At 39.1% G+C, this 16,216-nt stretch overlaps 1 protein-coding gene across 12 annotated transcripts in view; it reads left to right on the forward strand.

Moving 5' to 3' along the window:
- The window catches only part of DIAPH3 (diaphanous related formin 3), a 560,663-nt gene that overhangs the window by 413,360 nt on the left and 131,087 nt on the right, over positions 1-16,216 (forward strand). For 10 of the 12 annotated variants that reach the window (XM_086328449.1, XM_086328450.1, XM_086328460.1 and 7 more), the window contains 2 exons: positions 6,585-6,680; positions 7,167-7,226. In XM_086328449.1, the coding sequence (XP_086184575.1) occupies positions 6,585-6,680; positions 7,167-7,226 (156 nt within the window). Of the gene's footprint in view, positions 1-4,180; positions 4,409-6,584; positions 6,681-7,166; positions 7,227-9,328; positions 11,380-16,216 lie in introns of those variants that run through there. The other 2 variants (XM_086328451.1, XM_086328462.1) reach the window with 2 other exon arrangements.

Consider the following 16,216-nt stretch of genomic DNA (forward strand, 5'->3'; position numbering starts at 1 on the left):
CCTGCCCTCCATTCCTGCGGACGTGGGAGCTCTCCCCTGTGTTTCATGTCCCCTGTACAGCTGTCCTGGGCCCTCTGCAGGGCCTGCCCTCTGGCAAATGACTTCTTTAAGTCTTAGGTCTCCAGGATGCCTTCTATGAACGTTGTCCCCTCTCTCTTTGCCCTCTGCCAGAGGTCCTTCCTCGGTGGTGATCTCCATTGCCTTATTCTCCATTGTGTATTAGACCTTTTGTTACCTGTCTTCTTTCCCTTGTCATAGGAAAGTACATTTAGGTCAAGAAGCAACCTCTTTCTCTTCCCTTTCTCTTTTTTGGTTTTTTCATCCTGTTGGGAATTTTTTAGATTTTTCGTACTTACCATCACTGTGGACTTGTAGTCTGCCAGGCTTCTCTATCCATGGGAATTTCCTAGGCAAGATTACTGAAGTGGGTTGCTATTTCCTTCTCCATGAGATCTTCCTGGCCCAGGGATCAAACTTGAGTCTCCTGCACTGCAGGCAGACTTTACCGTCTGAGCCACGAGGGGATCCACGATGTGATTTCTACAGATTTTTAAATGGAATACAGCATGCTTACAGCATGGTAAATGATCCTTCCCTTCACCCTCTCAACTCCCACTTCCCAGAGGTAACCGCTTTTAATTCTTAGGTCCCTCTTTTTTTTCTGATATTTGCCTCCTCTTTATTTCTAGTAACACAGGCTATCATTGTCAGTTTTTCATTTTAGACCTTGAGTTCCTAAGTGGCAAAAAGTTTAGTTCCTTTGTGCCCTCTCCCCACTTACACTGTCCTCATTACACCCTTTCTCCTTTACCTCCACTGTCACCACATTGTAACTATTTCATACTTGATGGTCAGAGAAGAGCCAGTGAATGCAGGAAACACAGAAGACCTGGGTTTGATCCCTGGGGCTGAAAAGATCCCCTGGAGGAGGGGATACTCCAGTATTCCTGCCTGGAGAATCCCACGGACGGAGGAGCCTGGCAGGCTACAGTCCAAAGGATTGTGAAGAGTCGGACACAACTGAGTTTGCAGACATACATACATAATAGTGCAATGATCTCAATACTCCTCACCCCTCTAGTTAGTATTGCATGATTGCTTCCTCTAGGACAGCAATATTATTTCTAGGTAATTAACTAGTAATTAACAAAAATTGCTTGGTATTTGTGTATACCTATCACTGTTCTCTTCAACTTTCTGACAGGTCTGTGAAATAAGAAAGAATATTTTTGTAAATGGCCCACCCCAGCAGACTTGCTTCTAGTTTCTTGGCCCCCTTTCTCTCCTGTAACCTAGTTGTCCCCCTTGTGATCTCCTTAACAGATCTCCTCTCTGCCTGTCCCCATACCCTCTTGACTCTTCTTTAGAAGTATCTCATCCCTAACCCTCCCTCTGTTTCCCTTGAAGCCAAGTGACTTTTAAAAATACAATTTACAAATTAAGCAAGGTGATATGTTATTCAGACAAAGCACAGCTTTGACTATTGCAGTTAGTCTATTTATTTAAAAGAGTTTTCACAACAGGAGAGAGGCTATAAATATTTTGAATATCAATTGACTTGTAGTTAAAGAAATTGAATTCTAGTCTATAATAAAAATGGCTAATTTTTATTTCTCTGGTTTATATTAGAATAATGTAAACATGAGTCTTTTAAATACTTCTTCTGAGTCTGGAAGATCCCTTAAGAAGGAAATGGCAATCCACCTCAGTATTCTTGCCTGAGAAATCCCATGGACAGAGGAGCCTGGCAGGCTATAGTCAGTGGGGTCGCAGAGAGTCGGACACCACTGAACAACTAAACAACAGCAACAAAATCCTTTGTTATACCTCACTTCTGTTTTTATTTTTAACTTTTGCCTTTGTATCTGCCTTTCTTCTGCCAGATGTGTTGTTCCCTCCCCAGTCCCTGCCATGTCCATTCATGTTGCTAACAGGTTCTAATTCACTGGGAAAACTTACGTATCCAATATAACCCTCCGTACTGAGCTCACTTTTCTGCTTCTGGAGAGCTGAAAACACCTCTGGTTAATTCTTGGGACCTAGTTAATTCTTGAATGCCTAGTAATATTCTGGTGCATCATAGCCCTCAGTAAACGTGTGTTAAGTGAAAATTTCAAATGCATTTTCAGCATTTGGAAAAACATCTTTATTCTGTGTCTCCATCTTACCCTTTGGACTATTTTAAGAGTCTTCTTGTATTTCTGATCTGAACTTCCCTTAGAAATGATGTTATTCAAAGGCATAATCAAATATGCTATAAAAGAGTTATTTAATTTATAATGTATCTGAAACAATGCTGAGAACATAATTGAACAGTACATAAACTTCCTATAGTGTACCATGGTGTTCATTTATGAATTTATTTCCATACATTTTTGTATCACTTAGCAATTTACCAAGTGCTTTCATTTGTATGATCTCATTTGATCGTCTCCTGAACCATGGACATGTATTATCGCTATTAGACATGTCAGGAATGATTACGTAGCCAGTTGACAGCTCAGAGTAGAATGCAGGGCTTCTTAATCTGATGCTATACAATTTTCACTATAAGAGTGGGGAATGGAAGCCAAGCAAAATGTTAACACTGGAGAATTAGTCCAGGGACAGAAGTTCCAGGTAGAGACTGATGGATGGGAGAAAATGTTTGTGCAGAAACACAGGTAGTTGCCTTTAGTGGAGGAACAGGTTGTGATGTTGGAAATCAGAGATATGATTTAAAGAGCAATTGGTGTCAGTGTCAGGGCCAAGAGAACGAGTTGGGACTTTATATTGTGGCAAGTGAGTGATTTTGAAAATTTGTGACTAGGGGATCATAATTCTGCTTCAGCGCTGTATGGAATGAATTGAATTAGGGAGAAACGAGAAGCAGTATCATTTCAGGCAACACATACAGTATTTCAAGTGAAAAATAGTTCAGTTCTAGACCACCGACATTAAGTTTAGTCAGAAAAGGAAACAGTGGATCACTTCCTGGGATACTGGCATGTGCTGAACAGACACGTGTGGCCAGAGGAAGGAGGGAGCCAGTCAGCATTGTTGACACTGGTGACGGGGGTGTGCTCCCACTCACCACCCCCATCACGACTTCTGTTCTTCTGTGGGGGGACTCCTTCCAGCTGACCACGCCCCTGCTTCATTTGCTGATAGAGTCAACATACGCTGATAAACACCTTCTTTGCTAAATGTTAAATGAAAGCCATAATCCTTGCCCTCAGTGAACTCATAGTCTCGTGGTAGAAATGATCACATAAACAATATTATAGAGGATTTATTGAAATATGTACTTCAAGCCATTAGGACACAGAAAGGCACCTAGTTCAGCATATATAGGTCAGGAAAGGATATTTAGTTGTCTGTCTGGAAGGAGAAGGAGATGGCTTGGTGAAGAAAGCAGGAAGGATGTTCTATGCAGACAGAACAGCATGATCAAAGGCATGAAATTGAGGATGTGAAACTGTAGGTAGTTGTTTAGTGAGCCTGACCATGTCAGCATCTGTCTCCTAAGAACAATGGCATTATCCTACCTGACCATAATATAATCATCACACTCAAGTGACTAACATTGGTATAATATAATTATTTAATACCCAACACATTTTAAAATTGGGCTATCCCAATAATGTCATATGTAGCTTTTTTGCAGTACAAGAACTAATCAGAAATTGTGTGTTGCATTTTGTTGTCGTGTCTCTTTAATCTCCTCTAACATAAAATGCTGTTTCTCTAACCTTTTCTTCTCTTTTTTTCTTTCTTGGTCAATATTGATGACTTTTAAGAACCTAGACTAGTTGCTTCACAAAATATTGTTTCCTTACATTTAGATTCAGGTTAAATATTTCTTCACAGGTTATACTGTGTCCATTTCAGCGCATGACCTCAGGAGACAGTTGTTGTCCATCACTACTGGTGATGTCAAATTTGATTATTTGGATAAGGTGTTACCTGTGAGATTTCTCCATGCCATGTTGCTCCATAACCTCACATACAATAGTTTTTGTAACCATTGATGATTTCTGCTTAATTCTTACTGTGTGAGTTGTAATATGGTGAATTTTTTTTTTCAATACAGCTTTTTCTTCCCCTTTTTAAATAAAATTTAAAATGTTTAGTGTCAGTATGGATTCATGATTCTTTTTTTCCAATGTATAATAATGCATTCTCATCATTACCTATTCAGTGTTCTACTGCTGCTGCTGAGTCGCTTCAGTCGTGTCCGACTCTGCGGGACCCCATAGACGGCAGCCCACCAAGGCTCCCCTGTCCCTGGGATTCTCCAGGCAAGAACACTGGAGTGGGTTGCCATTTCCTTCTCCAGCACGTGAAAGTGAAGTTGCTCAGTCGTGTCCGACTCAGTGACCCCGTGGACTGCAGCCTACCAGGCTTCTCCATCCATGGGATTTTCCAGGCAAGAGTATTGGAGTGGGTCACCATTGCCTTCTCCGATTCAGTGGTCAGACTGTCCTAAATTTGGCTAAGGCTGTTCTTCCTTCCCTGTTGGCTAAGGCTTCCCTGTTAGCTCAGATGGTAAAGAATCTGCCTGCAGTACAGAAGACCCAGGTTTGATCCCTAGGTCGGGAAGATCTACTGGAGAAGACAATGGCAGCCCACTCCAGTATTCTTGCCTGGAGAATTCCATGGACAAACCACGGAGTCATAAAGAGCTGGACATGACTGAGCTACTCACACTTTCACATTCGCTTTCATTCTTCATTCTGGCCCCTCCACCCATCTGTCTTTGAGCACTTTCTTATTTTCTGGCACAGACATTTTCTGTATGTTCCTGACTCATTTCTTTCTTCCTTGATCTCAGCCCTAGAATCAGCCCTTTTTCTACGTATTCCAGTTCCTACTAGTGAGTAATAGTATTTAGAAGCCAAGATTTGAGGGCCAAGTGTGCTCATTGCTCCTGTGGTGTCATTACTTCTCGGCTCTGTGGGACCACAAAGCTAGAAAAAGTACTTTTTTCAAAGCTTGAGCTTATCTGATACCTTTCTGTCTAATCCAGCACTTCATGGTTCTTCCTCTCCTTCTCCCACTCAGTATTTGTATTTCCCAGCAAGCATTCCATGTTCTGCATCAACGTGTCTACCCATCTGCTCAGGCTTACAATACTCATGTAATAGTTTCACAGTCACTTCATCAATACTACTGTCAACAGCAAACTTACTGTGGAAAGTTCAAGGTTTCCTTTTACTAATGAGATATATTCACAACTAATGTCACACTAATGATAATATCACCCTAATGAGATATATATTTAGCTTTACCTGCAGTTCTTTTTAGGAAAAATGTACTTGAGTTTGAGTGTAAATTTCCAAGATTGCTAGATACTAATTAAAATATCTGAAATATTTAATGTATTTTAATTAAAATAGCCATCAAGCCACTTTAGAACTAAATTTACATGTAAGTTAACAACCTCCAAATACTCTATTGCTCACCCACCTTTTTTCACATTATACCTATGAAGTTTAGTACTTTTCTAAAAATGAAACAGAACCAGGTTGCAAACGGCCGATACATATTTATATATCTGTTTATAAACCATAAATGAGTATGTTGTTTGTACTCTACTGCATTCATTTGTCATATGTTCTCTAGAATAGGATTGCATTTCAAAAAAAGAAGTAAAAAATCCAGAGGAAAATAGTTATGTAGTATTTTAGATATGACTGTATACCAGTCACACAACTTCATAGAGAATGCCACTACTCTCTCAGGGACCAAGAAAAAAATCTTTGTCATTTCCGTAGATTTAGTTTGAACCAGTAGTTTCTTTGAACCTTTTTTTTTTTTTTTTTTAACAGCTTCCTTTAAAAAACATTTAGCATGGGCATATGTAACTGTAGATTACAAAATAACTGAATACAGAGAGCTGGCTCTATATCCAGAATCTCATCAATTATATGTAGAATGTCAGTTTAAACTAATCATAATGTGTTTCTATCCTTCAGGTTTTTCAGAGCCTCTTTTGGTTTATCTTTCATTAAAAAGACAAACTTTTCATACTTTCTGTAAAAGTTTGCAGTGATTGTTCTGTGTCACTGAAAGTTTGAGGACAATTACCCTCTGATATGAAGAATCAGCTGTTGGGAGCATGTTCACAGAAGTTGGCCTGGAAATATAATTTTGTACAATAAATTTAGACAGCAGAATCTCTATAACAACAGAAACATTCTCCCACACCTGGTCGATTTTAGAATAGGAGCTCTGATGCCTTGAAAATAACCCATTTCTACAAGGGAAATGTGATTTATGATAACCCGAGACACAGATACGACTAGACCCACATTCCATTTACAGTTATTGTGCCACCAGACTATAAAAACAGTGCTCTAAAGTGAATCAGTGGAATTTGGTTCTCTTTAGTGGACAGTGGCCGAGGCATTAATGAGACAGATTGCATTAAAAGACATTTGATTTCTGGGGGAGTTAAAGTCCTTTCATATTTTGAAATTGTGGCTTAGTCCTGGCATCTGATCTTCTTCCCCCTACCATACCATCACCAGTTCCTGCGCATGCTTTGACATTGCTATGGTAACCCAGAGGGATGATGGAATTCCCGGCTTCTCTTTTCACAGAGGGTGATGAGACAGGAGTGATGGATAGTCTGCTGGAGGCCTTGCAGTCGGGGGCTGCCTTCCGCGACCGAAGGAAAAGGACACCGAAGCCAAAAGGTGAACATTATGCTTCTTTCATGTTACTTTCTAGGGAACTGTAACAAAGAACAACACTCCCCTTTTTTATAATTCTTTTAAAGTCGCGTGTCAAGAATGTAGTGCTGTGGGCAACAACTCCTCAGGAGTTTTATAAATGCGCTTAATCCTTCCTTTGCAATGACAGGTGTCAGAGAGAGAAGCGTTCCAGTTGGCCAGTGTCACTAGCATATTAACAAATCAATGCGCTGAACCTGGGAAAGCCTGATTAGTGGGACAGGTCTCATCTAAGGGACCATATGTACCTTATCCCAGTGGAGTTCACAGTAGCATAATTAAATGAGAAGTAAAAGTCATAACATTATTGCTTCAAGTATATCAGGGTATTGAAGCATTGCATCGCTTCCAGAAATACTTAACCTTGGAAAAATGTCTAACATTGTTATACTTCCTGAGGTGAACAGAGCTCTATATTAAGTTTCTTTTATATATATGTATTTTTAACAGATATTCGGCAGAGTCTCAGTCCAGCGTCTCGGAGGCCTGTTCTGAAAGTTTGTAACCATGGTAATAAACCGTATTCATAAATTGCACATTCTTCTCATCTACTTTTATCCTGTTGATCTGAGATTTTAGTAGGCTGCTGTGATGTTCTTGAGTTTCAGTGTGACTAAAATAGTAAAAATGTGTGGATGTACATATTTGTGATGAGATTGTACACTCATGTTTTTCCATCCCTCCATTAGTGCCTTGAGGTAGTGTCAAAGATTCTTCTTTCAGGTCTCAAGTACACAGTTTGCTTTTATTATTATTATTTGAAGTTACCTCACACATTTATAATCATTGTTGTCCAATGTCTCCTTTCAAAAACATTGTTTTCTCTTAATCCTATTTTGAGCAGTGTATTTGCTTTACATTAAGATACAGTTTGAAATATTGAATTGTTACCTGTCTTACTCTACCATGTTTGCCAGTACAGTGTGAGACACTGTGACTAGCTCTGCGGCCACATGTTTAACACAGATGAGCTTCATGTGGTATTACTGTGGAAGGGTGTGCTAGAATCACTAAGAAAGGCGAGCTGCCTTCGTCTCCCATGTTTATCTGAGACTGGCTCCTTTCGTACATCCCCAGCTGGCTCCTGAACCCCCGGTGCATGGAGCCCTCTTTCTGTCTTCAAGACGCCATTTCGTGTGTATTGGGCTTTGTTTACTTTGGCTTCCTTTCTCTCACTGTTGTGTATTATGGTTTCTGCTTCCCTTTCCTAGTCAAAATCAAATTCATCCATCGTGATTGACATTTATCCAGTGAGGTGTTAGCAAAGTTTACTAGATTTATAAATGAAAAGATACTTGACAGACTTTATTTGGGTTGTTTTGTGTACAGATGAGTTAACGTTCTAGAAGTATTAAGGTGTGACTGAATAGAAAAACTTATGTCGGATTTCTAGAATAACCTAAAAAGAATATGACGTAAATAGAAAGGGGCATGAATGTAATGATCTTCTAATAGATGTGTAGATGCTTACCGATCAAGATGAAGTATACATAATAGATGCTTAATAAATGAAAGAAAAGGTAAAAAAATGTACACCAAAATTTTAAATAGATCTTTTGACTGTTTTCAACAGTTTGTTTTTATTGTTTTGCTTTTATCTATTCTAGAAATAGGAAGAAAAAATTGTACTAAGTCAGAAAAATTCACTGTGGATAATTAATTCCTAGCTTTGGGTAATTATTTACTAAATATTGGCAAAAAGTGTAGAGAATAGAGAAACTCAGACAGTCTGAGAACTTTAAGAGTACAGAGCTAGTTAGTGACACAACTGTAATATTAGTGTTGATTCCCATCATGTTTCTTATTTGATTGCATATGTGTACTTAGATTTTTTAATTATTATTATTAATGCAGTATGTGAAATAACTCAGCCCCCACTGTAAGTTATTAAAGAAAAGACCCAGTCATGATATGATATGATTATAATGGCATACAGATACCCATGCTGTGATTAAGTATTCTGGCTGCTATGAAGGGGAAAACTTTTTAAGATAAATTTGTATACGGGCCTTGAGAAGAACAGTCCTTTTGTGACTATAATGTTAGTAACGTGTCCAGGCTACAAAGGTTTGTCTATAATTATGAATTGTGATATTTTTGGTCCAGAGGAAAAAAGCAGGTAAGAATTGCACTTCTATTTCTATCAAGGCTGATATACTATCTTAAGTCTAAAGCTTTTGTGATAATTAAGCAAGTAAATTATATAGCAAGTCAAAGGAGATATATCTTAAAGATCAAATTCTCTGTTCTAATATACATGTAATGGGTTAAGGTATTTTAAAAACTTATTTCCATTGATATTTATGTTTTCCCTTTATGTTTCTCACCAAGTAAAAAACAAAATTCAAATGAACAGACTGATTTTTAAAGATACATGTATAATGGCAGATTTATTAGACTAGACCTTGAAAAATGCAGAATTTGGTTAAGAACATTGCAACAAGGATCATGAGTGTTTTTTGAAAAGATACATTTTAGAATTCATTTTTAAATCTATTTTGAAAAATTACTTTGTTTTCACTAAAAATATTAACCTTACAACTGAACTATGTGATTGAAATGTAATGTAAACCCCTTTTGTTTTTTTATTTACTTTCATGTACTTGGAGAAGGAAATGGCAACCCACTCCAGGATTCTTGCCTCGAAAATCCCATGGACAGAGGAGCCTGGCACGCTATAGTCCACAGGGGTCGCAAGGAGTCGGACACGACTGAAGCAAGTTCACTTCATGTACTTAAAACTAACAACTGACACTTGCATTTTCTAAAAATATATAGTAGTTGATATCTTATTATTTTTCAAAGATCTATGAGATTTTCTACAATATTTTAATTATCTTTGCATCTTAATAGTAATAATAGTATTAATAGGCTAATTTTTACTACATTACTTTGTTTATTGAGTTATTTGAGTTAGAAGCCAGGCAGTATGTTGAAATGCTTTATATATATCCTTTTTAATCTTCTTAATAATCCTATCAGATAGTCATTGTTTTTATCTCTATTTTATAGTAAAATATAACCAAAGATTGTTCTCATAGTTTGCCTCTGGTCCTGTGGCCAAGTTTCAGACAGAGGTCTGCCTGACTTCCGAGTCCAGCTTCTTCCTCTCTGTGCTATGTCGTGTCTGAACACAGCAGCTTGAATCACTTTTTTCCTCTTCTCATCATCCTGATGAGCCACGTATGTCCATGTTCTTTGTCTTGTGACATAAGTTCATGCTGTTGAGATACACTCTCACACGCACTCAGACATTTTCTAGCCTCTGGTCTGTCTCCTCCCTTGTTCCCAGGTAGAAACACTAGATAGCACTTTTATCTGAGTCTTGGATCGCAAGAATAAATCACCTTCTGGAATTAGGACCATTGTTTATTTCTTTTAATAAACTCTATTAAAATATCTATATTAATTTAATAAACTTATACTGTTAGAAAGATCATGAAAGTTTTAGATTATAAATATAGACTTTGTGTGTGTGTGTAGACTAGAAAGAGTCTTTTTATTTCAGAATGAGAAAATCCTGATAATGTATCCTCTGAGACCTTGGAGCTAAAGTTTCACAAGATATATTTTGGCAAAAGATGACCTGAAGCACTCTAACTCCTATAAACCTCACAAACAGAGAAGTTGTACACACTGAATAATCCAGCCCTTGTGCTGGGCTAAACCTCTACTCAAAATACTTTGGTTAAAACCTTTAGCTGTTTTATCTTTTGCTTTGTCTGTTAAGACCTAGTAAGAAATGGTGTGTGGTGTTTTTCTTTGTTAAGCCTTCACTTACTCAGTTGTTTAGCAAAATGTATTAAGCATTGCTGGACATTTTAGATGCAGAGATACCGTCTAAGAATCCACCAGCCAGTTAGGAGACAGCTGAGTAACAGATCTCATGTGTCTGGTTAATGCCAAGATGGCAGTAATGCACAGAGCTTTTGGAATACAGTAAAGACCAATCCAGACTTTATGAGACAGTTCAGATTTGGCCTCTAGAGGGACCTGAAATCAAAGCTGAGTTTTGAAGGATAAACAGAAATGAGGCAAAACCCTGATGGCAAGAGTGAGGCAAAAAGCAGAAGCAGCATGTGCGCGCCCTCCCAGTCTGAGCCCTGAAAGGCTGTGTGCCCTGCAGTGCTCCTCTCTCCCTTCGTCCACTCTCCTCCCCTCTCTGTGTCCACAGTCTGTGCTCCCGTCTGTGTCTGTTCCTGCCTTGCAAGTAGGCTCAGCGGTCCCATTCTTGTAGATTCCATGTACATGTGCTAATAGACAGCATTTGTTTCTCTCTTTCTGACTCACTTCACTCTGTGTAACAGGCTCCAGGTTCAACCCACGGACAGAGCAGTACAGTCCATGAGGTCACAAAGATTCAGACCTAGCTGAGCACACACAGGTTCATCCACCTCACTGGAACTGACTCAAATTCATTCCCTTTTATGGCTGATTAATATTCCATTACCATATGTAGAATAGATAGCTAATTGGAAGTCGCTGCATAACACAGCGGGCTCAAGCTAGAAGGGTGGAATGGGTGGGGTATGATAGAAGGAATTTGAAGAGGGAGTGGACATGTGTACTTAGGGCCAATTCACATTGTTGTATGGTAGAAACAAATACAATACTATAAAGCAATTATCCTCCAATTAAAAATAAACTGAAAAAAAAAAAAAAACTATTTGCTCTTACTAGTACCTGTATGCTCTTTCTAGCACCCTGGTTTTTCCCGTTTTGCACCATGCATTTCCCTTAAAGAGTTCTCATACAGTGTCTGCCTCATCACTCCTCAGTCCTATCGGTGCAGGCAAGGAGGGTCTCTGCCTTGTTAACTGCTAAAGCCCCAGTTGTTCGCTGGGTTCATGCCTGACACATGGATGTTTTTAGTAAGAATGTGTTGAATGAATATAGACATGTCTATGCTTAGACTTGAATAGAACAATTAATGTACATTGAGCAAAATCACATCTGCAGTTGTTACCCAAATATGTAGGCCTTAGTATGTCACTTGCTAAAGCCCCAACTGTGACCAAGTAACTCCTTCTCATCTTCTTCCTAGAATATTATCTGTCATCAGAAGGAGATATTTGATCATCACAGGTTTGAAGATTATTGCATCAGATGTGAAGGGTGAGGTTCAATCTTGATTAGATTATTCACTCCTTAGCAGTGTGGAGTAACTTATTAATTTGATTTCTTTCCCTTGCTTAATCAAGCAAAGTTTAACAACAGTAAATAAATGAAAGCATCTACTAATAAGTACAGGACATTGTCTCATTTCTTTACTCAACACAGTGCATTTGAAATCTAAAGATTTTCTACAGTTGATAGAAAATAGTAACTCAAGATAATCAAAATATTTATTAATGCATTTTAATAAAATCATACCATATTTGGGTATTAGTGAATAAACTGACCTGGTTAAAAATAAAGGCCCAGATAGGGAAGAAGTATATTGAGAGTCTGATGCCAGGCCAAGAACTTGGACTCTTGAGGCTTTTGAGCAGGAAAATGACAAGTCTGAGCAATTTGTATGACGCATATTAGAACAAAGAATGGAAAGGACCTAATAGCCACTTTGAAATTTCCATAGATTGGCTTCAAGGAATGGAGAAAGTCAGAGAGCTTATCAGGGTGTGAGGAGCGAAGCCAGGTCTAGAGCTCTGTGTTGAGATCCTCACAGAGAAATGCTCACAACTGCATACGCAGATGAGTTATCTGCAGGAAATCCTCTAACTTAGAGAGTACAAGGACTGAGCCTTAGAGATGGACACAGGCAGTGATGGAAGCAGATAATGGATGAAAAGGAAGATCACATGATAGAGGAACCTTCAGTGTAGGTTGGAAGAAGATTTTCAAGGATGTGGTTTACCCCATTTTTTTTCTTTAGTTGTTGCTTTCCTTTTATCTTTATAAAACTTAGTGGTATTACAACTGAGGAACCAGTGTTTTTCAGGGTACAGTAATTTCTACTCTCTTCAGGGACTTCTTTTCCCCTGTAGACTCTAAAACGTTTGTGACAAAGGTTTCACAAACAGGAATTGTTCAACCACATCTTATGGAGCATCTGCTAGCAGTTTGATTGCATCTCATTAGATGGTTCTCTTTTCATTAAGTGGTACTGTGGAATTTTTTTTTTCAGTTAAATGGATATAGAGTAATCAGAAAGAATTCTATAAACTATATGCAATTAAAATCCCTAATGATAAAACTATTTAACTGTGACAAAATAAGATAAAACATAATCAAAATTTTAGGCAAACAAGTATTACACATTTTTAGTGAACATCCGTAACCTAAACAAAACCTTGCTGTATTATCTTTACACTAAATCAGTTCTTAATAGCCTTAATTTGGATTTGATTATCTGTTTTTAGTCTTCCACTTATATATGGAGCTTTGAGAGATTTTTATAGAAACAAGATTGTATTGCCTCCAGGCACAGCTGCTCTGCCACTCTAGGATTGGAAGTCAGAATTAAATGTGAAGCTAGTTAGGTATCTTTGAATTAGCATATTTCTCACAAAATAACTCTAAAGGAAGCTCACAGGACAGGTTTGTTGTCGATGTATTAAAACTTCACACACAACCATCCCCCCTCCCTTCTGCACTCAGCCTTCAGTCCCTTTATTTCTTGACCTACCTTTTCCATGAGCAGCAAGAATTTGTCTTGAGGCAGAATTATGAAATTTGTAAGATTTTCAGTGGTGTCTACTGAGCATGAGCTGCCTTCAGGCTTTTCTGAAAATAGGGAGGACAATACCAAACCAATCTCTGTCTAGAAAACCTTATCTATCAAAGTAGAATATGGGCTACCATTTTCATTAAACAAAATAATAATAATGTCCTATTTTAAAGTAGAAAAGCATAACGAATAATATGGCTTATTTTCTTGAGTTTATTTTTTGTTCTCTTTCTGATGAATTTGTGCCTGTCTAAGGAAGGGAACTATTAAAATACTAATTGTTTTTGACACCCTTACACTTGGGCTTTCAAGCGGAATTAAATACTACCTTTAACTGTCAAAAGACTTAAATATTTTTTAAAGAGACTTTTCTAGGCCAGGAATGTAAAACAGTTTGGGTGATTCTACATTTTATTCAAGCCTGATGGCTCTCCTCTTTCCTGTGCAGTCAAGCACAGGAGAACAGACTCTAGGCTCCTGCCCAGGGCCCGATGCCCTGTGGGTGGACAGAAAGGCCTTTCCCATTTGTAGTCAGGGCAGGACAACCTTTTGGTCAGTCCTTATGAGACAGACTCTTAAGCGTGAACAGGTTAGAAAATTCTCAAGTAGTGAGGACCTCAAGTTGTTTGAAAAGGACATTTAAGCAAGAAATAACAAATGCCTTTCATTTAATAAGCATTCACAGTTGTAGGCTGAAGGCTGAGACTAAATTGAGTGAAAAGGAGATAAAGGACCATTGTATGAAGAAAGGGATGTCCTTGACTTCCCCTGAAATAGTTGTTATGGTTAGTATGTATCTGTTTGTGTTACTTAGTGGACTATAATTGTTACTTTTAAATGTTTTTGGTCCATTCTAAATCTATCCTTTTCTTTCTTTTTTTTTTTAATTTTATTTTATTTTTAAACTTTACATAATTGTATTAGTTTTGCCAAATATCAAAATGAATCCTTTTCTTAAAGCATAGGGTCAGAATCTGGATTTATAAGGAGTCAGTAGATGGACAATGGCACCCCACTCCAGTACTCTTGCCTGGAAAATCCCATGGACGGAGGAGCCTGGTAGGCTGCAGTCCATGGGGCTGCTAAGAGTCGGACACGACTGAGCGACTTCACTTTCACTTTTCACTTTCATGCATTGGAGAAGGCAATGGCAACCCACTCCAGTGTTCTTGCCTGGAGAATCCCAGGGACAGGGGAGCCTGGTGGGCTGCCATCTATGGGGTCACACAGAGTCGGACACAACTGAGGTGACTTAGCAGCAGCAGTAGATGGACTTTAGAAACTCCTTGAACTCTGTTTTTGTTCTAGATTTTGTGCTGGGGCTTTTTTTCCACGCCCTCCCCCACCCCCGCCCCGACAACCCCCTGCTAAAAGGATCTGTTGATTTTATCAAATTCCCCAAAGAATAAAAAAATAATTTTTTTCTTGTTTGATTATTGGTTTGTTACAAATTTTCTGTTTCTACATGTTATATTTTTATACATGTATGCATGATGCATTTTCCACATTTGTGACTGCATCAGTAAGAGTCTCATGATGTTTAATGTAATTTTTTTGTCATTTGAAAACTAATCTTTAATTGACATAGTCACAAATGTGAGGAACATATCAAATGGTTGATGAGTCTGTAATCCTAGTGACTAGCTGTTTAGGATAAGCAGTTAAGGTCCAGTGAACCCGCGCCGCTGTGGAGGTTCACTCAGGATGCAGGGAGCGAACGATATCACATGTACTGAGGACGGTTATTAGTCATGCTGACCTCCCGGGCAGGAAGATGTGCAGGACTCGCTAGACTGCAGCTGGGAAGGAACAGTCTCTTGAGGGGCCAAGAGACAGAGCGGTACGCAAAGCCATAGGCTTGAGAACAGCCAGGTCCATCACGGATGGAGGCTCACCGGGCACAGAGCGGACCCAAGGGCACAGACAACACCTCTAACCTCTGGCAGAGCGTTTGTGGTAGAACAGTAGAAACTGAAGCAGACAGTGCTGAGTGCAGGCATCATGGGGGCTGTCCTTTCTAAAAGTCTGGGTATGAAAGAATGAAACAGAAGGGAGATAGCTGGAACAAAAACAGGTTGTAGTTCATTGAGAGGGTCGTGACTCTTTGTCTTCTGTGTGGCATTGGCTTCACCACCCATTCTAAAGGGAAGGCACTCTGGTGGGGAAAGATGTGTGTTTGCTGGGGCGGTAGTGAGGGTGAGGTTCCTGGGGATGGGATGCGAGAGTACAGGTTTGAGCACCTGGATGGTGAAAAGGAAGGGTGTGTGGAGAGAAGTAGACGTGAATATTAAGTCAGAAGCTTGGGGGTCTCACCTGATGATATCCTTTTTCTTTGAGAACTGGAATGCAAGGGCTTCTCCTGCAAGTGGCAGGCTGTGTGGGGAAGGGGGGCAAGGGCAGCAGAAAATAGCACATCTCCTAGATGGATTGTGAAACGTTACTGCTCAGGAGATGCAGGAAAATGTTTGCATCAATGGTCCAGCTGAAAAGAGAGATTACTTGTGTATAAGTAACTGACTGTAAAACCTGAGGGAAAGAAAAGTAGCCGAGGTGCTCCCCAGGCCCTGTGACAAAGTTGGTTCTCCAGTTTCCTGAAAACTCTAAGGGTTAATCTCCAAGTGTAACCGTAGGGATCAGTTTGGCAGTGGGCCAGCTGAGTGAGCTTCAGCGTACCAGCCAGGCAGAGTCATCCTGGTTTTGAGAGGATAAGGTGTTCCATGTAGTAGTAGTTACAACAGTGTAGCAGTTAACTGATTAAGTCGAGGTACCTCTGTTGGAACGGCTGTACCATGTATGTTTCAGCATGGTTTGGGTGTCCTATTACATTTGA

The sequence above is a fragment of the Bos grunniens genome, chromosome 12 (genome assembly GCF_055505025.1).
Source record: "Bos grunniens cultivar Pamir isolate PY7600 chromosome 12, Bosgru_T2T1.0, whole genome shotgun sequence".
NCBI lineage: Eukaryota > Metazoa > Chordata > Mammalia > Artiodactyla > Bovidae > Bos > Bos grunniens.